This window comes from Ictidomys tridecemlineatus, chromosome 13 (assembly GCF_052094955.1).
Source record: "Ictidomys tridecemlineatus isolate mIctTri1 chromosome 13, mIctTri1.hap1, whole genome shotgun sequence".
Classification (NCBI taxonomy): Eukaryota; Metazoa; Chordata; class Mammalia; order Rodentia; family Sciuridae; genus Ictidomys; species Ictidomys tridecemlineatus.
This window is the reverse complement of record NC_135489.1, coordinates 34,826,936-34,850,365: the sequence shown is the minus strand read 5'-3', so window position 1 is coordinate 34,850,365 and position 23,430 is coordinate 34,826,936. Positions and strand designations below refer to the sequence as shown.

The 23,430-nt window shown below is 42.9% G+C and overlaps 1 protein-coding gene across 17 annotated transcripts in view; it reads left to right on the top strand.

Annotated features, from left to right (window-relative positions):
• The window catches only part of Fhod3 (formin homology 2 domain containing 3), a 428,888-nt gene that overhangs the window by 268,659 nt on the left and 136,799 nt on the right, over positions 1-23,430 (top strand). For all 17 annotated transcript variants that reach the window (XM_078030172.1, XM_078030166.1, XM_078030162.1 and 14 more), the window contains exons 9-10: positions 3,499-3,642; positions 15,866-16,107. In XM_078030172.1, coding sequence (XP_077886298.1) covers positions 3,499-3,642; positions 15,866-16,107 — 386 coding nt within the window. The remainder of the gene's footprint in view (positions 1-3,498; positions 3,643-15,865; positions 16,108-23,430) is intronic.

Genomic DNA, 23,430 nt, shown 5'->3' with positions numbered 1-23,430 from the left:
TAACCAGACTCATTATCCCCCGTCCCCCCTCCCTTGCCCTGTCCCTTGTCTTCAAACAGGGCTTCAGAAGATCAGAGGGAATGTGAGAAATTAACCCCTTCTCACCCTGATATTATTCCCTGTATTGACCCAACTGAAATCCCCTTGATGCTCCCCTATTCTAGGAGTCTCGGGTATGGATCAATGTAAAATAAAATGAGGCAGATGCAGGAGCATGAATAATAGGAGAGGTTACCATGGGACTGCCCTGGGGAGGGGAGCTGCTTCCAGGCCACGGGGTAATTGACCCATGTGGCGTTCATACTGAGTTTTTTGCCTGTGTTCTTACATTTTATTACTTTTTAAATAGCACACAGTAAAATGAACTTTCCCTTTTGGTCTGCATCTCTTTGAGTTTTAATGTACGGATGGGTCTCACCTTCACAGTTAAGGGACTGATTTCATCTTCCCCCAGATTTTCCCCATGTTCTTTCACAGTGACTTCCTGACCCTCTTATCCATAACTCTTGGCGACTTGTTCTCTCATCACTACGGTTTTGTCTTTCCAAGAATGTCGGGTGCAGTCATACCCCTTAAAGGCCTGGCTACTGTGAGGATAATGCCAGAGATCCTTCTGTGTACCTGCTCTGCTCTGCTGTTTTGGAGACATGTTGTGTGTTTATCCCTTCTCTGGAAAGGGGGTTCAGTATATAAAGTTTCCCTTCCATGCACGACACGGCTGGGAATATTGGGGCATAGGCTTTGCCATACTGATTTTATTCTACTAAAAAGATTTGAAGCAATCCATAAAAACCCAACGAGGGGGGAAATGTCCTTTAGGACATGCTTTCCCTTTAGGAGATTCCATTAAAGAATTCCTTGTTACAACCCCTGGCAAGACGAAAATCAGAAGGTGGGAGCTCCAGGTATCAGGTGGCTCTTGTGGCATCTGAGGGCAAAGGTGGAAAGAAATATTTGCTTCAGAGTCATTTGGCAAAACTGTCACCTTCGTCAAATGCAGGCAGCCTGGCAGTGAGGGTGACGGGGTGCAACTTGGAGGAGAGGCCCAGGGACATGTGGGAGCTTGGTAAATTAGCTGAACTTGTTAGAGAATCAGCTGAAAGTAGATAAATGCATGTTTCTGGGAAGTCTCCCCACCCCCCATCACAGGTGGAAAAGGAAGCTGTTTGTATTTGTGGGGGAAGGACCAGCATCTCCCCTGCAGCCAGGCACGAAAGCTGGAGTCCCCAGGCTTGGCTCAGATTTTCACAGCGGAAATGACAAATGACCTTTTAATACCTTTGGTTCTGTGCCTATTATTGAGTGAAGGCTCCCGGAGTCTGTTTTGGTCTATAGATTTAGTTGTTTAATTATTTAATAGTGATCCCCCTATCCTTCATGGTTGGACTCACTGAGGCGATGGAGATTAGGTCTAGGATTTTAATCCCCTGGAAACTTCAGAGTGAAAGAAGGTCAGCTGACTTCAGGTCAGGAGGAAGGGGAGTGGAGAGGCAGAGACATCCCTTCTGGCTGTGTAGAAAGTCTTAATTCTGATTCTAAATGTTGAAGTGCCTGCTTTCTCCAAGTTGTATGTTTTATAGGGTCTATATGCAGTAGGGCATCTTGCCATTTTCTTTAAGAAGTTCTAGAGTTCTTGTTGGAACCAGAGGATAAGATTGCCGATAGGATTATTAAACTTCTTTGGTAGTGGGAACTGAACTTAAGCCCTGAGCGACATCTTTTTAATTGCTTAGGACCTTGCTAAGTGGCTGAGGCTGATCTTGAACTTGAGGTCCTGCTACCTTTGCGTCCCGAGTCTCAGGAATTGCAGACTGCACCATCGAGCCCAGCTGAAAATGGGATTCTTTGTGATTTCTTGGTTCATGATAGACGGAAGTGCTTGGGTGACTCTTGCTACTGGTTATGCAGTGTTGACTGTCACATCAGTTGCCCTGGGTTCACGCTTGGCCATGCACATGTGAGAATCTGTTTATTAAACAGATTTACAGGCTTCTCTCATGACCAAACTGCACCTTTTACTGAGTAATTCACTACCCCACAAGCATTTTTTCATGAGTTCCTAATCTTTTTTCTCCACTATTTTTATTTTTCACAAAATAAATGACGGCGGAATGCATTATAATTTTTATTACACATATACAGCAGTTGCAATGTGTAGTATTCTCTGTACAGAATAAAGAGGAATAAGCCATTTTGGGGGTTATTGGTAGATTTCCCTTCCAGTGTTGACAGCCCCAAAATAGATGTCAGAATTAGGGCTGGAAATGATGCTTTAGAAGCGTTGATCTTGGGTCTTCTGAGGCAGGTTAAACCTCCTTCAGAGTCACTTTGGAAAGCATGCAGTGTTCTCAGAAATGCAAAGGTAGTGAAATAGGTAGAGAAATGGAGACCAGTATCTGAACTTTCAGACCAGAATAACTCCTGCAGAATGCAGGTGTGTGCATGAAGTGGAGACCTAATGGCAGCTCTGAGCTGGGATTTTATCCAAGGACTTCCTCTTGCCTCGGGCAGATCCCATCTTTCCTTGGACCTTCCTCTCCCTCCCTGATAAGATGAGTGGCTTGAAGTAGTTTTCCCCAAGGCTTCCTCCCAGTTCTGAGCAGGGGCCTGGTCTGAGCCATCCTCCTCCTTTGAAGAAAGGCAGAATTTAAAGAGGAGTTGGCTTTTTCTCAGGTTACGTGTTTGTCTTATGGTTGCCACTTTGAAATTTCTCATGTTTTTCTGAGTTTCATAGAGTGAGAGGAGGCCCTGCTGAATTAAAAGGGAATCACTAAATTATTATAACACCAGCTGTTGGTGTATTGATTGTAATAGGAGTAATCCCAAGATGTATTAGTTTTCTATCGTCATGTGACAGAAATTTAGTAGCCTAGGATGGCATGCTTTTATTATCTCACAGATCCTGTGAGGCAGAAGGCCAGCATAAACCTAGCCAGGTCCCAGAGGGCTGCAATCTAGGTGTCGGCTGGGGCTGTGGTCCCCCCTGAGATTTGGTCCTCTTCCAAGTTCTTATGGCTATTGGCAGAATTCATTTCCTCACAGCCAAAGAACCCACGGGGTCTTGCTCCTCCCTAGAGACCAGGAGGATAATCTGTTTCCGGTCTCTGAGTCAGTGAAGACCACCTAAGCCCTCTTTTGAAGGACTCGCTGGATTATTACTCGGAACAATCTCCCCTTTGATTAACTCAGAATCGACCGATTTGGGGAACTTAATGACACCTGCAAAATCCCTCCGCTTTCCTGCATAACATGAGCTTACAATGATGTGACACCCCACTGTATGAGTATTGAGCCCATATTCAAGGGAAGGGAAGCAGGAATCTTGGGCTTTACCCCACCCCTCACATTAAGGAGTTTTCTCCCCCTCGTGAAATGACTGTGCCATCTGCTTGTTCTATATTGTTATAATCAAAGGCCCCTGGCTAACATGTAAAAATGCTTTCAGAGCCTTGTGACTGTCTCTTAAGTCGTGTCTATATTGGGTTCTTCTTTCTCCAGACGTTGTCAGGATTGCCAGACCAAGACTCCTTCTACGACGTGGTGGATTGTCTGGAGGAGCTGGGTATTGCTGCTGTGTCCCAGAGGCACCTGAACAAGAAGGGAACTGACCTGGACTTAGTGGAGCAATTTAACATTTACGAGGTAATAGAACATGTCATTTGTAAGTCATCTTCAGTTTCAGCAAATGTCAAAGGCAGAAGTCACATGCGCTATGGACCAGGGGTTCTGGGTGTGGCATAAGAGCATCCACATGAATTGAGGGGAATTTGCTCAAAATGCAAGTTCTCAGGCCCCTGCAGGCCTATTAAATCAGAAATTCTGAGGGTGGGCCCAGCGATCTGTTCTATAACAGCCCTTCCAAGATGCCCTGATATTTAAGTATAAGACCTTTGATGTAGGGGAAGCTTGGAGCTATTTTATTTTGTAGAACATGGAACTTGTCGGCACCTTCAGTCAAGGAGTAAGGGGTTGAGGGAGTGTGTGTCAGAGATCCAGCTATATAATTTGTAGGTCCCAGTGGAAATCGGAGCCATTTTGTGGGGATAAAAAGTGCTTTTAAAGATACTTATTTTTTTTTTGTCTCTACCATCTCTCACCTTCTGTGCGGTTTTTTGTTTGTTTTGCTACATTACATCATAAGGAAAAATTAAAATGTACGGGAATGTTACTGGTCATCTTTGTATTATGCAACATCAATTAAAATGCAAATATAAGGGCTTTAAACTTGTGGGCAGAATCATCAAAATTGTCCCAATCATAATTCGTAGCCCGTGTACATGTATTTCATTCTTAACCACAACAGGGGAAACGCTGTACAAAACCAACTTGACTATTTTCATTTCATTTCTCATTTTGTGCATTCTACCAATGTTCTGCCTTTAGTTCACTAATGAGTGAAGCAGGGTTGAAAGAAAAGGGATCTCTGGGTTGCTCTGTCTTGTCATGTTTTCTCATTGTTTCAAGATAAGCCATTGACTTAATATGGGGAAACAACAAATCGATAAAGCCGCTCGGGGTGTTTTCTCTCTGCAGTCAGCTCCCAGAGCTGTTGGCACCCCTGCTTACTTAGCTGTGGGTCTGTCTCACATATCTTAGGTCTACCTGATCCTATGCTCATGAGCGACAGGAATTGCAGATGTGGATATTGTACCTATCTCCTCCGCCTACAAGCATGCTCCTGGGTGCTACTGGACCTGCATCACACGGTTACAGATAAAATTTATAGGAATTTCAAGATGGAAACAGAAGCTCATTAAATCAACCACAGGTCCCTTGTGATCGTGGGCCTTGTGTAGCTGATCCCAGCTCTGCTTTAGATTATGTATCTTGGCTTCATGGCCTGTTGAGTTGGGGGGGAAAGATTCTAATATTCTGCCTGTGTGCATGTACCTTAATACATATAATCAATTCTCTAGTTTTTCGCATTTCAGTTATTTCCGAAGTTTCTTCAATTATAAATGTTATGACAAACTTCTTCATTCTTAATTTTTATGAATAACTAGAGTTCTAGGGGAGAGATTTCTCAGTTTAATGGTTCCATTGTGATCTTTATTAGGTGGAAATGGAGACATTGACATGTAACTCATTATTTTCTGCAAGTGTCATAAAGACTTGAGGAACAGAGCAGAATCGTATTTACATACTCCCGAGAAGAAATTGAACGCCAGGTACTTGCTTGCAGAGCTGAAGGCTCCCACATCTGCCCATCTGGTCAGATCTTTGTGCCCATCGTTTAGGCATCTTCTCCAGCTAAGATTTCTGTTTTTCACTACTAACCTGTAGCACAGTAAATCAGCAGGTGGTGGAGGGGTATGTTCTCATGGTCCCTAAAAGAGCAGGAAAGAATAATGAAGAATGAAAACTTGGAGGGAAGGGAGTTACAGGGAATTGGTTTACATGAAAGCAGAAGACAGATTTTGGTTATCTCCTTTCCCCTGGCCCTTCTCCACCCTTGTCCGAACTTTCATCTCTCAGACTCTGCTCCATCAGGGGTGCAGAAAATCCTAGCTTTGGATTCTATAGGGTGCTTATACATCTAGAAGATGACATCTAGAAGATGGCATGATGCATGTGAAGTACCCTTAATGAAACCCCTGGGCAGAGTATTACAGTAGCCTTGATATGTGCCCCAGGGCACTAGAAACTTCTTCCTGTTCAGGTGCATTTTTGTTTCCTGCCTGCCTCTAGGAGTGCCTCCCCATCTCCCTCTCTCCCTCCATGCCAAAGTTTTTAAAAGTTTCTGTGTTTTTGCCAAATTTATATTTGAGCATCAAGTATTTATCATTCACAAATGTAGCATTTATAGATCATTTAAAGAAAGTAAGACAACCATCTATGCAATAGCTTCAAGAACTAGAAGATTACTGCTTGGAGATATCCCAGGTAACCTCTTTGATGTCATCCCACTACCCCTACCTCAAAATTATCTTTAAGCTGCTTTTAGGTAAAAATGAAAAGCTGTGAGCTAACACAAAGGATCAGATTAGCAAGTCAGAATTGACCAGAGATCTTGCCCACTAACTATACTAATAAGGCTATTGAGGTGCATGTGAAGCTGGGAGCAGTCTGAGACATCCCTTGTGACTCCCCAGGTCCTTTCCTCATGTATCAGACATGTACTTTCTGATCAACAACAGACAAGATCTCTAGGTGAAGTTGCCGGTTCACCTCACCCAGTGAAGAACATTATGAAATATTTCTACATCATTTCTCAGATTCATGTTCATACGCCCGTACATTCTGGGTTTATTTACTCTAATTCTTACGAACATCTTGCTAAGGGCATTCCAGGAATAAGAACTCGCAACAAATATTGGTAGTCTTATTTTTTAGGTATTCCAGTTGTTACCACACTTACATTAGATTAACCGCCATCACCTGGCTGGCTCTTTCCCCAGAAGCATCTTTCCTCTAAGGAGTGTAAGGACACCAGACCAGATGCTTCAGCTACCTCCTCCCAGTCTATCCCTAAACAATATATTGCCAGTTTGCAAGCTCCTTGTAAACAAAATCAATTTTGGATCCTTCTACTTTGTGCCCCTTTTCTCAACGTTTTTGAGATCGACACCAAAATGGGGAAATCTAGTCTGTTTATTTTCGCTAAGTATATCACCTTTGTTTATCTTGATGTTGGCTGGTTTACAGTTGTGCGCCATGGCAAACGATGCTGTGAGTGCTATACTTTCCTTGGGCTGGGTGGGTGTGTGTGGATGCATGAAGTAGATGTTTAGGAATCGGTTTTATTCATGCTTCATGAAAAAAAATTTTTTTCCTTCACATACTGGAAAATTTCACATGGCATTTCATTCTTTGGTCTTTGAAGGCTTGTTAGAATTCCCTTGGGAAACTGTATAGACCTGTGACAGTATGGTGGGGGAGGATAAAGAGTAGGTGAGACCTTTGGTGACTTAATGGTTTCTTATGGCAATTTGTTTAAACTTCCTAGCTAGGAAGAGTGGTACATACCTGTAATCCCAGCTACTCGGGAGGCCAAGGCAGGAGGATGGCAGGTTCAAGGCTATCCCAGACAACTTAGCAAGACCCTTTCTCAAAATTTTAAAAAATGTCTGTGGATATATCTCAGTAGAATACCCCTGGTTCAATCCCTATTATCAGAAAAAAAAATTAAAAAAAAAAAAAACTTTCCCCTAATGGGATCAATTTTCTCAATTATAATTGCCTAAGAAATTGTATTTTTCATCTGACCTAGAAAATTGGAAAAGAGACAGTCTCTAATGAATGTTTTAAAGTTGCTCTCTCATTAGTTATTGTTTTAATTCTTTATGACATTTCCCCCTTTTTCACCTCTAGTTTAACTAGTGGTTTATTCATTATTTCCTCCAACAATTTTTATGTATGATTTATACTGTTATATAACTTGATACATTTTGCTTTTTTTATAATTTCCTTTCAGTTATTTTTCTAAAATTTTTTTTGAGTTGGATATTTTCATTTAACCAACATTACATTCCTGTAATATAACTCACCTGGTTGTGATCTTTTTAAAAAGTATTGTAATTCTATTTATTCTTTCAGATTTTTGTATCCATATTCATAAGTAAGCTTTGTTGGAGTTCCCCTCACCCCTGTTCTTCCTTTGCTATACATATTTCTCAATTTGAGCAGCACTGTTATACCAGTATCGTAGTGGGATTCCTGGATACTCTTGCATATTGCTGCTGGTGGCTGTCCGGGTATAACCAGAATGTCTGTTCCTCCTCAGTGTCATCCCCTGACTCCTCCTTCCCCATCCCCTTCAATTTATTGTTGTATCCTATTCAGACCTCCCTGGTCAGTTTATGACCTGCCTATGATTCACCCTGGTGCTTTCTTCCAAGGCCCACAGCTGCCTGCCTGGCTGGCTGGCTTCCTTGTTTTCACCTTGAATTTCTTCATTCATTTGAAGCTTTCTGTATGTCCCAAACTCTAGTAGGGATGCAAATAACAGATAAAAGATCTGTCCCTGATTCCAAAGACCCTCCATTCTGTATTCTAAAGCAGGTAGGTAGTTTCCCCCAGCAGCTAGATACAGTGATGCAGAGGACCTCTGTACCTGACATGTCCTATCTGAAGCCTGCACCCTAAATGCAACCAGTCCTACATGAACCCCTTATTTTCTTCCCCCAAACAAAAATCCTTTGTTTCTCTACCTCTATAAACAGCAGCATCTGAAGTAATAAATGTAGACTTGTCCTGGACTCCCTTATCTTTCCTGGGTTCCCACATTTAGAAGTTTGATGTCTGAAAGACTTTGCCCCTTTCTCTACATCATTCTCTAGCCCTGGCCCTTGTGGTTTCTTGCTGGTACTACTTATTGCAAGATCTTCTGATTCATTTGGCCATCAATTTTTACATTCAACAAAACTTTATTAAGCACCTTAGTGCCAGACACTTTAGGACTCAGACATAGCAGTGAACAAACAAGACCAGACCAGCACCCTAAGGGGGTGTAGAAACCAAGCACACAAGTCAGAGAACCCAGGACTGTGAGCATGCCTATCAAGAGGCAGATTGAGAGCTAGGCATGGCAGCTCGTGCCTGTAATCCCAGCAGCTCAGGAGCCTGAGCTGAGGCATGAGATCCTGAATTCAAAGCCAACCTCAGCAACTCAGCAAGAGCTTTAATTAAAATAAAAACAGGACTGAGGATGTCACTAAGGGGCTTAAGCACCCCTGGGTTCAATCCCTGGTACCCTCCCCCCATAAAAAAAAAGATTGTGGTAGGGGCAAGAAAGGCCCGTCTCCTGTGATGGACAGAGGAGGAAGAAAGCACTGGAGGAGGTCCATCTTGGCAGCCTTGCAGGTTTGGAAGAAGGTTGGGATTGGTGGAGTAGCAAGTCCTGGCACCTGTGCAGAGCCTGGAGACGCTGGTGTCCTACAGGGGCTGTGTCTTTTCTCCTTTCTAATACCCTCCAACTGAAAACAATCGGCCATTTGTGTTTAGGAAGACGAGAATGAGTGACCTTTTCGTGACCAGCAGGATCAAACCTACTTGGGACAAAGCCTTACATACAGTCTGTGGCCTTCGTGCCTGTGTAACAAGGTCTTCACCACTCCCAGATGTCTCTGGAGTTTCAGCCACACTCAGCTTTTCATTCCTTGGGCAGGAAAGGCAGGTCCTTTGGGGAGTTCTCCTTTACCTGTTCTTTGCTCAGCCTGGGTGTTCTTCCTTCCCATTCTCCAGCGGGCCAAGTTCTCCTCATTCAAGGGTCCCCTGAGATACCATCTCCATGAAACCTTTGGCAAGTAGAAGGGACTCCTGCTGTCTGCCCACCCCCTCCACCCCTACTGTTTGGATCTGATGAACAAGCCCCTGGTCTCTGTCGGAATCATTGCTAACAGTCCACAGGAGACGCTGGGCTATCTGTTCCCCTCTGAGGTTCCCCAAGCCACGTCTCTCACCTCTATTTAGCCTGGGGGCACAGGTGCCCAGAGAAGTCCAGTAAAAGCTCTCATGAAGGTCTCCTTCCAGTATCATGCATTTTATGAGAGTGTTGGCCAGGTGCCCTGAAAAATAAGTTAACAGAATGCTTCAGGTCACAGGCAGAGTCGGGGGCAACAGCGGGGAGGAGGGGTGTCAGCAAGACAGTAAATATAGCCCCATTGCCAGCTCCACTATGTATGTGTAGGGGCAGTGAGAAAGTTGTCATTCTCACAAGACTTTGAATATTCTCAAGGGCCTACAGAGAATTTGGGTGGACTTGTAGAATTCTTCCTAACAGTGAATATCTGGTGGCCATATGTCCTGGACTTTCTGGGGACAGCCCAATTTCATGTAATTTAATTCCATTTCATAAAGGTGATTTGATCCATGTTTAATTAAATTCATTTGAATTTTTATAGCCTCATATGATTTTTCAAATGCAGATTGCCAGAACAAAAAAAATCTTGTCAGATGATGTGTGCTAACGTTCAGTTCTGAATATGTGGTCTCTGTAAGGGGAAAGGCATCTTGAAAAGACATCTTAAGGCTGAAGACTTTGAGGGTGAGAAATAATTCTTTTAGGGCTAATTCGTAGATTCTACTTAAGATTCTTCCATTTCATAGGTGATAAAATATGTAACAGTTACATTTGCTGTATAACATACACCCCCAAACTTAGGGGCCTTGAACAACAGAGATCACAATTCTATGGGTCAGGTCTGGTTCTGGTTCTGCTGGAAGACTTTCATATGGCTGCAGTTGTCTCGTGGATTGACAAGTACAATGTGGCCTCATCCACCTATTGTGGAATTTGATGCTGGCTTTTGGCTGGGCCACCTCTTCTGGCCCACACTTCTTTACATGATAGCATTTCAGAAAGGCAAGGCCTAATACATGAATGCTTTTCAAATTCAGAGGCCTGCATTATATTTACCAATGGCCTAGAAGCCAAAGCAAGTCTTATGGCCAAGCCTAACTTGGGGAAGAAACTGCATAAGGTGAGGAAGCAGGGAGGTGGGATTTCCTGGGACCCAACATTGACAGTCGCAGTGCGTCACCAGTAGATCCTCGGTGAAATGTTACTGTCACATCTATTTCACCAGAAAGCTGACTTGGATTGTATATGTGTGAATTGGAAGAAGGTATGAGATAGCAATATAGAAAAGGAGTGGCTCTGTTAGGGGGAGAAGGCTGGGTGCTGTGAGAGCAGCAGTATAACAGTATAAATGCCAACCGAAGGGGTTTTGATCTCCATTGGAGATGTTCAGATTGTTGGTGTAACTCTAGAGCATGCACTTAGCATGCGCAAGGCCCCAAGTTCAATCCCCCTGTGTGGAAGGAAGGGGGAGGAGGAGGGCAGGAAGGTTGGTTCTACTCATTACCACATCTGATAGTAAGTGGAGCCAATAGTATGATGGTTCATTCTTTTAGAAATCCTTATTTTTAGGGATATAAATGTACTTACAGATGAGACAACATGATCTTCAATTTCCTTCTTTAAAAATGGGCTATGGGGTCAGGGGTAGGAGTAGGATGTAAATGAGACAAGATTGACCCTGAGTTGGTAACTGTTGCACAATCACAGATGATGAGCACATCATGGCATATACTCTGTATTCTGTATGTTTGAGAATTTCCATGTCAAAAAGTGAAAAAAGACTTAGAAAACTTAAAATGGGGCTGGGAATATGGCTCAGTGGTAGAGAGCACTTGCATAGCACGTGTGGGGCTCTGGATCTAATTCCTAGTACCACACATACAAATGGACCTACACACAAATAGATGAAACTACCATGTCTATGATCCAATAATCCCACTTCTGGGTTTTTATCCAATAGTTTTGAAATCAGAATCGTGGAGAGATTCATTTCTCCTATGTTCACTGTAGCATTATTCACAGTAGCCCAAGTATGAAAACAATGTTCATGGATGGATGGATGAATGGTTAAAGAAAATGTTGGATATGCACTGGAGTATTATTCAGCCTTTAAAAGGAAGAAAACCTTGACATCTGCAAGATGGTTGAACCCATAGGACATAAGTGAAATAAGCCAATCATAGGATGACATATTGAATGATTATATGAGACATAATAGCCAAACTTGGAGAAGCCAAGAGAAGAATGGTGGTTTCCATGGGATAAGAGGGGAACATGGAGAATTGCTAATCAATAGGAATAAAGTTTAAATAACGCAAGATGAATAAGTTCTAGAGATCTGCGCAACATTGCTAACCATATTATACACTTACATTTCTTTTCAATAAAAACACCATAAAATCTATCCTCGGATTTTTTTAAATCAAAAGGAAGGCTCAGATCATTCAGTGGCCTCAGACTGGTAGAGGTTGTCACACAACAGTTGAGTTGCTCCTAACTACATCCTGGTTAAGTGGGGGTGTGCAAGCCATCAGTGCACTGGATCTTATTTGCTCCTTGCCTGAGGTTTAAGTTTACAGTGCTTTATATTTAACTGAAAGACTTAGAAGATAACTGACAGGTCCAGTGGATGCGTCACTCCCATCATTTGGGAACCATTAGAGATCTTTCAGTGCATACTCAATCTCGCCCTGTTCCCCTGGAAGACGCTCATTGCCCTAGTAGTTGATGAGTCCTGACACTCGCCACAGATGCTGTAAAGCCTGTTTCAAGAGTGGTTCTCTCTAGGTGTTTCCTAGGCCTTTGTATTCTTGACTTTGAGCTGCATGCGCTCTAGCATCTGAAGGATTTGGAATGGCCACGCCCTGTATGTGCAAGGGAAGTCTCTCCTGTCATTCCTGGCACTGGTGACTCCAGAATTCTTATAAAAATCATGAGTGATACTAGGCCAAATTTTCATGGTACAGTGTTCCTGGGGGCCAAGCCCAGAGCTGCCATTGAGTCTGCTGGGATTCTGCATCTACTCGCCCCCTCCTACACTTTCGTTTTTAAGGAGATATTTTGTTAAGGATTAGAACTTTAGAAAGCTCCAGGTGAATTCTACTTGATGTTGCCTTGATAATTTCCCCAGATTTTTATTTTTATTTTCAACTTTGTTTCCCTCTTCTTTGATGCAGGGCAGTGAAAGCAGATTTTACTCTGTGCCTCCTTGGTAGGAATTGAGTGGAATGTTATTTGATCCTTGGGCCTCTGAGGTTAGACAAGGAATTAGAAATATCTGAACTCTACTCTAAACCCTAATCTTCTCATCCCCAATGTGTGCTTAATAAGAAGCAGAATAAACACTTCAGGTCAGAATAAGTTCAAATGGTCTAGAATTTACATATCAGAAATAAAAGAAAAAAAACAATGGACTAGGAATGTTCAAAACTACTGCCCCTGGTAAGGTGTGTGCTGGTTCTCAACTCTTCTCCAAAGGATGCTGCTTAAATTTCTGAAGTTGACAAATGTGACCAAATGCATAATTTCATTTTTAATTACAATAGAAGGAAGGGGACTCCCGAGAAAATGTCTAAAGAGATTTTATAAAGATAGTTTTAGGTGAACTCTTATCAAATCTTGTCTCTAACTTCTCAAAAGATTCTTAAATTGCCACCTTACATCTGAGAGCTTATTATGAAATGAAACTCTCAGATAAGAGTTTACCCTAAATCCCTCTTACCTGAGAGCTGGAGCTGGAGGAAGCAGGGAGTAGGGGCAGATCGAGGAGGACACACACCTATTCATAGGCTGCATGTCTCAGGTACTGGTAGGGCTGGAGTGGGAGTGGCGAACCATCTGGTCTCAGCCCAGCTCACCTTGTTAGAATACCAGTGTGAAAACTGGAGTTGGGGCAATTTTTGATTTTGCAATGACCAAGTTTTTCTATCGATGGGCAATGTTAAAGCCACATAATATGGTTAGCTATCTGGGTCTTCACATTGTTTCCCCTTTCTCTTACATGGAAGGACTGGGTTATGAGTACTTACAAGAGTAGAGAACTTGCATGCTTAGGGACTTAAAACCATGTGGCTCCATAGCTGCTGAAAGAATGCTGGACTTGGTGGAGCCTGGCTCACCTCATTCTGTAATGGAGGAATTTCGGGACATTCTGGGCCACTTCATCTAAGAATTTGTGTGGGGAAAGGGCATCCATTTCTTGGGTACCAGACAGAGGCTCATCTCTACAGGCTTGATGCCAGTTATCCTCATCACAAATCTGCAAGTCTTCTCACTAGGTGAGCCAGAGAGGGGGCAGGGGATTTGTGACAAGCCACACCTGGTTTCATACGTGGCACAACCATCATGATACAAAGGTCTAGGCAACACCAAAACTGGTGCTCTTTTGCTATTTTTTTAAATTAAAGCTTTGTAACTAAAACTTTTCCTTCCAATTCTCCCCCCCTTCTCCCATGCTCCTTCCTCTACTAGTCTTCCTGTCACTCATCTACTTAAATTTGATTGGTTTTATCTATGCATGAAGGTGGGGTTCCCTGTGGTACATTTATACATGCACAAAACATGATTTTCTAAGAATACATTCTGCTTTGCTTCCCCTTACCCATCCCTCCACTCTGCCTCTTGATCTATTTCTTCTACATTTCTTATTGCTAGTGATGCTGAACCTTTTTGGTTGGCCATTTGTTTCTATTGAGAAGTTTAGTTCCTATGCCTACTTATTGATCAGGGTATTTGTATTCTGGATAACAATCCCCTGTTACTAGGAGTAGCTGGCCAAGATTTTCTCCTTTTCTATAGATCCTCTCTTCCCATTTTTGCTTCCTTTGCTGTGAAGAAGCTTTTTAGTTTGGCATCCCACTTATTGATTGTTGATTTATTTATTGCACTTTGACAGTCTGAAGTCAGTGCCAGCACCTATATGATGGAGTGTATACCCTATGTTTTCTTCTAGCAGTTGTGAAGTTTCTGGTCTAATTCTTAAGTTTTTGATCCATTTTGAGTTTTGTTCCAGGTAAGAGATGGGGTTCTAGTTTCATCTTTGTATGGCTATCCAGTTTCCCCAGCACCATTTGTTAAAAAGGCTATTTTCTCCAAAATGTTTTTGGTACCCTTGTCAAATATGGGACAGCTATAAGTATGTGAATTTCTCTGTATTCTGTTCTATTGATGTTTGTGTCTTTTTTGATGCCAATACCATGCTGTTTTTGTTACTATATCTCTGGGGTATAATTGCAAATCGGGTTTTGTGATGTGTCTTGTACTCTTTCAAATTTAAGAATTGTTTTTCCTAACTGAATAATGTCTGTGGGGATTGCATTGAATCAGAACATTGCTCTTGGTAGTATGGCCATTTTCACAATATTAATTCTGCCTGTCCCAGAACATGGGAGGTCTTCCCGTTTTCTACGGTTGTCTTCAATTTCTTTCTTCAGTGTTCTATGATGTTCATTGTAGAGATCTTTTACCTCCTTGGTTAGATAAATGAAAACTCGTGCTCTTTTGATGGTCCATTCTTAGAGTACACATATAAAAAACTAAAGAACCAGAGATGCAGATGTGTACAGCCTGTAGCTAAGAGGAGTAGGCGAGACTAAGGAGCAGAACTGGCTGCAAGTTGGGAGAGAGTTATATAAAAGGCCAGACAGTGTGATCTAACTGGAGTTGAAGTCCCCAAGTAAAATCTAGGATGGAGCAAGATGAAGCGTTGGACAATCTGGGTTTCTGCAGGGTGCACCAATTAGACATGAGACTAAAATATCCCTTGGAAAATGGAAAAGTATACAGTGCCAGTTGGTGCAGGTTTCCCCATTAAAGCAAAGTAGCAAAGTATAAGTCAGTTATTCTCTGCAACTGTGCATCACTATTAGGATATTTAACAACAACAACAAAACAACAAAACCTTATTCTAGAGGTAGAGTCTGTTCCTGTTGTGTCTTGTGACTACACGTGTAGGCTGTCTAGTGGAACTCAGGTTCCACCCCCAACCCTGGGCTACAGCTGAGGGTAGGCTGAGAGCAGAGCAGCTGTCAGCCAGGACTCTGAAATCAAGCAATACACCTGCTGAACTAGGTGCCCAGAAAGACGTACGAGGCCGTGGTTCCTGCTCTGCTGGATCTCCTGGCACTCATCTCTTTTGTGCTCTTCGCAGCACCCTCTTTAGGAAAAGCAGCTCAGAAATGATCAGGATGTGGTCCCTACTGGCCTTCAGGAGGGTCTGTGACTCCTGGAACAGAGAAGAACTATGGGAGGGCAGGGACAGATGAAGGCCAAAGAAATGCAAATGCTTACAGCAAGGGTGAATTAGATCTCATATGATTATAAATTTTACTCAGATTTCCTTAGGCTCTCGGTTGTCCTTTATGTACCTGTTGTATTGGAAGAATGCACCTATGGTTTGCAGACACTGCTTGGCTTCTGGATGCACAGGGTTGGAAAGATCTTGCTGTGAAAAGATGGAATAAACAGCCTTAAAGCTACATTAGGGCGAACCTGGCGTGCTAAGTTATGGCCTAAGTCATAGGCTGTCAAATCTGACCTTGCCCTGGGTATGCTCTGCTTTTTCAGGTGGCGCTCAAGCACGAAGATGGTGAAGAGATAGCAGAGCCACCCCCCAGTGGGCTCCGGGACCGCAGGAGGGCCAGCGTGTGTTCTGGTGGCAGTGGGGGTGAGCACCAGAGCATTGACCGCAGGAGGAGCCGCAGGCACTCAGTACAGACCCTCAAGAGTCCGCTGTCGGGTCCTACCAGTCCCTGCTCCCTGTCAGCTGCTGCCTTCAAGCCGAACCAAATACGAGACCTCTGTGAAAAGTAAGTTAAACCCAGTGTTGGGGAGAGGTGAAGGGTAGCCCCCAAAGAGGGAGGGAGATCATGAGCCATAGATGCCCACGGCCATTGGCTCTCCACCAGCCAGAAGAGCCCCTGGCCTTCCCCCTGCCTTTTCTCTACCATGAAACCACCATCACCAGGAAATTCCCCCAGCAAGGCACACCCTGGTGTGCAGAGACTTGGTGACCTTGTCTTCAGCCACCTGTGTTTTGTATTCTTTAATGTCTCCATATCATTCATATCCATTCAGAAAAGGTTTTAGAAAATGGAAAAGAATCCAAAACACACAACTTTTGTCTATAAATACAGTAGGCTACCACAGTAGTATAAAATGATAGACTCTTGAGAAACCTGTAGCAATTTACAAAATTGGTTTTAGTTAAGTATAATAAATCCGTGTAAGTTTAGAAACATATTTCTTTATATTTCAGTAAATGCTTTCATTTAGTTCAGTGAAACATGTTTATTGAGTGTCCACTGTGGGTCAGGACTACTCAAAGGCATGCAGATATATAACCAGAAGGGGTTATGGTCTGTGTCTTTATGAACCTCACATCTGGGCTGGGAGGGAGAGTAAGAAAGATAGGAAGAAATGAAAAGATTGACAATCCTGTGAGAAATTGTTTAGGTTCAAAATTTGAAGTTTGATCCAATCTGAGGAAGCCCAGAGTGATTCTGAAAACCTCCGGTGCCTCAAAGGGATGGCCACGCTCTCTGGGATCTGGGCGAGTTGTGTACTCCCCAGCAGCTGCTGTCCATTCACTAGGAAGAAGCGCTTTGTGGACCAGTCCATAGCACTGATTCATTCATTTCCTGCTGCTGGTGGGAGCAGTGCTTATGTCATTTGGAGCTTTTGCCCCCATGGAGGAGACATTCCTGGGACCAAATTCGGGTCACCCAGCTGCAAGATGAACAAGAAAATAACTTGAAGTTGCATGAATTTTTGGAAGTCTACCATCAAGATGTGCCCCCCAGTCTCTGAGGGAATACTCTACTATCTTCATCACCAAGGAGTGGCACAGGTGCTTGGACCTCATGGAGTCATACTGGGCATGTACCAGGCTATACCTTTGGGTACCTACCACCCAGAAAGTAGGAGGAGGGTATGGCCTCAGAGTGACATGCAGTGTACAAGTTGTAAGTTGAAGTCATTTTTCTTGTTTGTTCTCTTTAGATACTCAAGACAGTAGAGTGTATTTTGACATACTATGCGTACATGGAGTATAACCTAAGATCCAATTGTTGTGATTGTACATGATGTGGAGTTTCGCTAGTCAGGTGTTCTTATATGAAGTAGGAAAGTTATGTCTGATTCACTCTACTGTCTTTCCTATTCCCATCCCACCATTCCCCTTTGTCTAATCCACTGAAATTCTATTCTGCCTTTCCACCGCCTTTGTGTGTTACCATCCACATATCAGGACATTTGGTCTTTGGTTTTTAGGGATTGATTTATTTCATTTAGCAAGATAGTCTCCATCTATTTACTGGCAAAAGTCATTCTCTTTTTATGTCTGAGTAACATTCCATTTGTGTGTATATACCACATTTTCTTTACCCATTCATCTATTGAAGGGCACCTAGGTTGGTTCCATAGCTTAACTATTGTAAATTGAGCTGCTTATGAACATTGATGTTACTGTGGTACTGTAGCATGCTGATTTTCTTTGGATATATGCCAAGGAGTGGGATAACTAGGTCAAATGGTGTTTCTCTTCCAAGTTTTCTGAGGAATCTCCATATTGCTTTCAAAGTGGTTGGACCAATTTGCAGTTCCAACAGCAATGTGTGAGTGAACCTTTTCCCCCACATCCTCAACAATATCTATTATTGGTTGTATTGAAGTCTTTCTATCTCATATCCCCAGGGACACTTCATCTATGGGTATCTGTTGCTGAGAGGCTCTGTACAACCAGTTCTGTTTTAGTGAGGTAGACCTCAATTTTCAAACAGGTTGACGAATGAGAACATTTACATGAATGCTGCATTTGGTGATCTAGGATCTTGAAGAAACTCGGTCAATAATATGCAAAGAAAAGGCCCCTGAAATGCTGTCCTAGCACTGCTCCTAGTTAATGGCCATTGAAAGTTGAGGACACCATACATGGGGATGGGGAGAAAAATATATATTTAAAACCACCAGTGAGGTTAAAGGTGGTAGTGAAGGGGGTCCCTGTTCTCTTGTTCTGACTTGTGTTCCTGACCTGCTTCTTGCTGTTAGACTTCTCAAAGGTTGTCAGTTCAGGTGACAAAGCCTTGTGATGAATTGGCAAATGGTAGCCAAGAGAACCATCCTGGGCACTGTTCATAGCCCTGAAATTCTGGGCTGGGTGAGAATGAAACAGAAGGCTGGGGACACTTCTCTGAAGGTCATTTGTTTCATCCTTTTCAAATAAGATGGATTTTATTCATTTTACTCAAATTTTATTGCCTTAACATAAATTTAATAGTGCTTGAGAAAAATGCATTTTTCAGCTTATAGAGATAGAAAACTTGTCTCAACATTTTTTTTTTTTGGTGGTGCTAGGTGGGGATTGAACCTAGGCCTTGTGCATGGGAGGCAAGCACTCTATCCCCAGCCCTGAGATAGAAAACTTGTACAAATTTGTTACAAGGTGACTTCATCCATGAAGCCTGTTGAAAGAATTTTGCCTCTGGACCTGAAGAGACAGGACAGTTTGTCAAGGTGAGAGTGAGATGGAAGGGTGGAAAGAAGCAACATGGACAACAGGCCCTGCTCAGACACCTGCTCACCATCAGCACCTCACAATAGTACCTTAGCATAAAGAAGCCCTGTGTCTCCTACAGACCTGGACATACCTGGGAGCATGCCTGACCTTAGTTGCTTTTTGTTGCCTGAGCACCCTGGTCATACTTCTCACTTGCAGCAATGTGCTTGTAGATGCTACCCATGAGGAATTGGAGGCTGGATTTTATCACTCTGTGACCCCAGTGACAAGCATACTTTTTTTTTGCAAAGGAGGTAGAAATATGCATACGGTTAGAAAGCAATTTGTCGTGTTAAAACACTCATGGAACTCTCTACTCCCGTGGTCGTCTTAGATCCTTTGAATTTAATTCTCACGATGATCCTCTGTAGGATCTGAGCATCACTATCATCCATATTTAACAGGAGACAAAAGGGTAGGTGCCTTGTGTCAAATGGCACGACAAGTGGGTGGGTTAAGCCCAAGTCTTTGGTCCTTGACTCTCAATTTTTATTGAGGTAAATACAAAAATTAAGAGTTGAAAAGGAGATAATTTCAAAGTCTCCCTCCAGATCTAAGCCAGCTAAGCTGTGTGCCATTGTTGTAATAAGGACTAATCAGCTTCCGAATTCATATTGCTTTACTTCAGTTTCTTAAATAGCTCCACAAGGCACCTTTACCAGGTAAGAGTTTCTTGGTCATCTGTCCCCTAAAAGCATCTTAATGTGATTGTGTGCCATGTGTTTCAACTATGCACTTAAAATGTACAGATCTGATTGGAAGAAAAATGTGGGTGCTTTTCATTTATTACCAAGAAAATTATTTTGGACATCTAAATAGCAAAAAAAACGTTTAAATAATGATTATGTATAATCAATCTTAGCACTAAAAAGTTTTTGAAATTCGTTCATCCCAAAGTGAGAGCCAAGCGATGGGGGTACACTTGCAGGCTTAGTCTCACCCTTTCCTGAATAGCCCATTATATCCGTGCACATATTTATCATATATTTCTGCTTTCTGGGAAAATCTCTGACCCTCCCTTTCCAGTTGCTTCTATGTTCATCTTGGCTCTTCATCAATACCCAATAGATCTCTGGATGCCAGTCTTTGATATTGAATACTGCATAGGACTTAGTGCCTGAACTATAAATTTCATTCTGTTGATTTCCACAGAACATTCCAGCCTGAAGAGGTAATTTTGAACTTCATTCAGTCATTGATGTTAGCTGTTGTGCCATCCAGCATTCAGTCATGTGTATATTTTAATATACATGGAAGAGTGACTTGGCCAAGAGTGGATGATGACGACTGTTTGGGGAGTGGAAGGTACAGACCAGTTCTGCGTGCCCCAAAAGCAAGGGTCGGCCAGCTTTCTCTGGTGCCAGATAGTAAACACACTGAGCTTTGCAGGTCAGACAGGCTCTGTTGCAACTATTCCACCGAATTGTGCCTGTGTGGCACAAGATCAGCCATCAACAACAGGTTGGCAAATGAACACGGAGGCATTCCAGTGAAATTTTATTTATGATATTGAGGTTTGAATTTAACATATCGGGAAATATTAGGCTTTACCCTCCCAACCATTAAAAATGTAAAAAATCATTCTCAGTGCACAGGTCATCCAAAATGGGTAGTGGGCCAAATATGGCACCAGTGTCTTAGTTTGCCAGTCACTGTCCTAAGGGGCCAGCTTTCTTGAGGGAGGCTGGAGGAGAAAAATGGCCTAGAATTGGCAAAGGGGAGTATGTGGGGTAAGAGAAACTCATTGTACCATGTGAGAACTGTGCTCTTAGGTTTGGCGTTACAGCAAGGAAGTTAAGGGCTTAGTAAAGAGATCAACACTACAGGGAGTCTTCAGGGACAAAGTAGGAAACTGAGGAAGTTGGAGAAGGGCAGGAGATAAGTCAGGAGCAAGAGGCTGGTGGTAAGTCCAGGGAAGGGTGGAGAGTTGAAGAGGTTAATGCAAGCTGATATTACCTCCAGTGGTCCATTAAGGCAGTGGTTCTCGACCAGGGTGATTTTGTCATTCAGGACACCTGCACCCATATTGAGTTGTCATAACTGGAGTGTGGTGGGGAGGGGTGCTACTGGTGGGTAAATTCCAGGAATGCAGTTTTGGTAAGAATGCCCCCTTGCCAAACAAAGAATATATCTGTTCTAAGGTGTCAAGAGTACTGAGTCAGATAATTGGTTAATACTTGTACCTCCTCCTTGGGGTGATGCCCATGTAGGGAATGTCTTGGCTGTTGGAAAGGGTAGCTTTCTAGAAGCACATGGAACCTCCCCCCCCCCAGTGTTCCTAAAGGTTCCTCTGCATAGGTCAATCTTGACTTTTTTCAAAGAATATTGTACATTGGTTAAAACATGAATTGACTACAGGTATTTCAAGTTAAGCCGAATTCTTTGAACTTGACAAATGCCGTGGAAATAGGATTTCTTAGCAAGGAGATTGAGATTGTATTTAACAGCTGACTGGCTACTCCGGGCTACAATGTGTAAGTGGAGTCCTTTTTTTCTCCCCTCTATTTAGCATAGTTATACCCTTCAGATTCTTGGGATATGTGAATCCTCTTAGGGAGGCAAAGGCTTGACTAAATCTCAAACATAGCCAGTTCTGAAGGCTCCACATATATCACATTACAAAATAATTGACATCATGGAATGTGACACCGGCATAATACAAGCTGTCAGGACAGAGACCTGATTATATAACAGAGGTGTGATGGTGTACAGCCAAGTTCCACAAACCTGTTCGGAGGAGAAAGGACATGGGCCAGTCTGATCAGAGATGTCTGTGTGGAATTGAGGAAGGGGCATCCAGGAGAACCATGGACAGCTTTCCTCTTGGCTGCTGAGATTTGCCAAGTGGTGGTCAAGAAGTGAGAGTTCAGTATGAGAATTGCCGATTTTCCCTATGTGAGTTAGACTAGGGATAAAGATAAGAAAAAGGGCCTGGTACATGTGGCACAGAAGTGCTCATTCTCGTACACTGCACTGTAATCAGGCCACAGATCGAGCCCTTGATCTCCCAGTCAGAAACCCAGAAGTTTGACCTGCAGACATGTCTGACCCTTGGGCAGCAAAGAGAAGATGCGACTGGGCCTCAGCTGATCCTGGAGAAGGGAATCCAGGAGAGGCCAGGGCCAAGAGGTGTGCTGACCAGGGAACAGCTAACCACCCAAGCTGCAGGGGGAAGAGGGGGAGCTTAGCAGAGAGCTCCTGTGGGGCAGAGGGGGGTTGCCAGCGTCTCGGGCCATTCTTGGGCTTAAGAAGAGGCCATGGCTCCTAAAGGGCAGAGGAGCACTGGGCTTCATAAGTGCTCCCAGGGAAACATTTGGGATTCCTGTGGTGTTTGACAGAAGGTGGAAATATTGAAGTAGAGAAGAGGCCAGAGCCCTGTTCCTCAGCAGCCATGGGTCAACTTACATATGGCCGTTGCTTCACAGTTTGTCCCAAATAAATAGCAACTCAACAGTCATAATAGCTGCTGCAACCTCCAGCCTTGATTGAGAGCTTGTCAGGCATTATGCTAAGAACTTCAGGTACACTGACTCCATTTTCTCCACTAACTTGTGGCCTAGGTTCTGTCATTGCCATGTGAAAGGGGAAGCTGAGATGCCAGGAGTCTGAAGTAACCCCCCTGAGGTCCCACAGCTCATGTATGGAGGAGCTGGTTTTAGAGTTGAGTGGGTCCGACTCCAAAGTTCACTCCCTTACCATTCTTGATTGCCCATCTTTATGATTCTATAGAAATAGGACAGATTGAGGAGTTGACAATGAGGAAATCATTAGTAAATATGTCACTGTGTTTGTTGCTTGTAGAGTTTTTCATATCAATACATGTAAAAATCATGGCTTGGTATCCTACTGCACAGATATATCATGATGCCATAATTCATTCCTTTCACTCTGGCCCAATTCCCAGTTATTTTTTGGCCCCAAACTTGCTGTAATGAACATACACATGTTTATGTATACTTATCAGCATTTTCACCTTTTTAGAATGAATTCTTAAAAGTGGAATTCATTTTAGATCAAAGAGTATTTGTATTTTAAATATTGATATCACCATATGGTTCCTTAAAAAGGCTGCAGCAGTTTGCTATCCCACCGTCAGCCAATCATTGGCCATTTTCCACACTATCACCAGCACTAGATGCTATGAGTTTTTCAGATTTCTAAGTTAAATGTGATGACTTTTAATTTGTAGTTATCACAATTAGTAAGGTTGTACATTTTTAATTGCTTAATATAAAGGAATGCTATTGACATTTCCTGTTCAGTATACTACCTGTTTCCATCCTTTGCTCCTTTGCCTCCTGCATGGCTTACCCGTTTTTAATTGATAGACAGCTACTCTTTAGTTTTTTTTTATTGGTTGTTCAAAACATTACATAACTCATGACATACCATCTTTCATACATTTGATTCAAGTGGGTTATGAACTCCCATTTTTACCCCAAATACAAGTTGCAGAATCACATTGGTTACACATCCACATTTTTCCATAATGCCATATTAGTGACTGTTGTATTCTGCTACCTTTCCGATCCCCTAGTACCCCCGCTCCCCTTCCCTCCCATCTTCCCTCTCTACC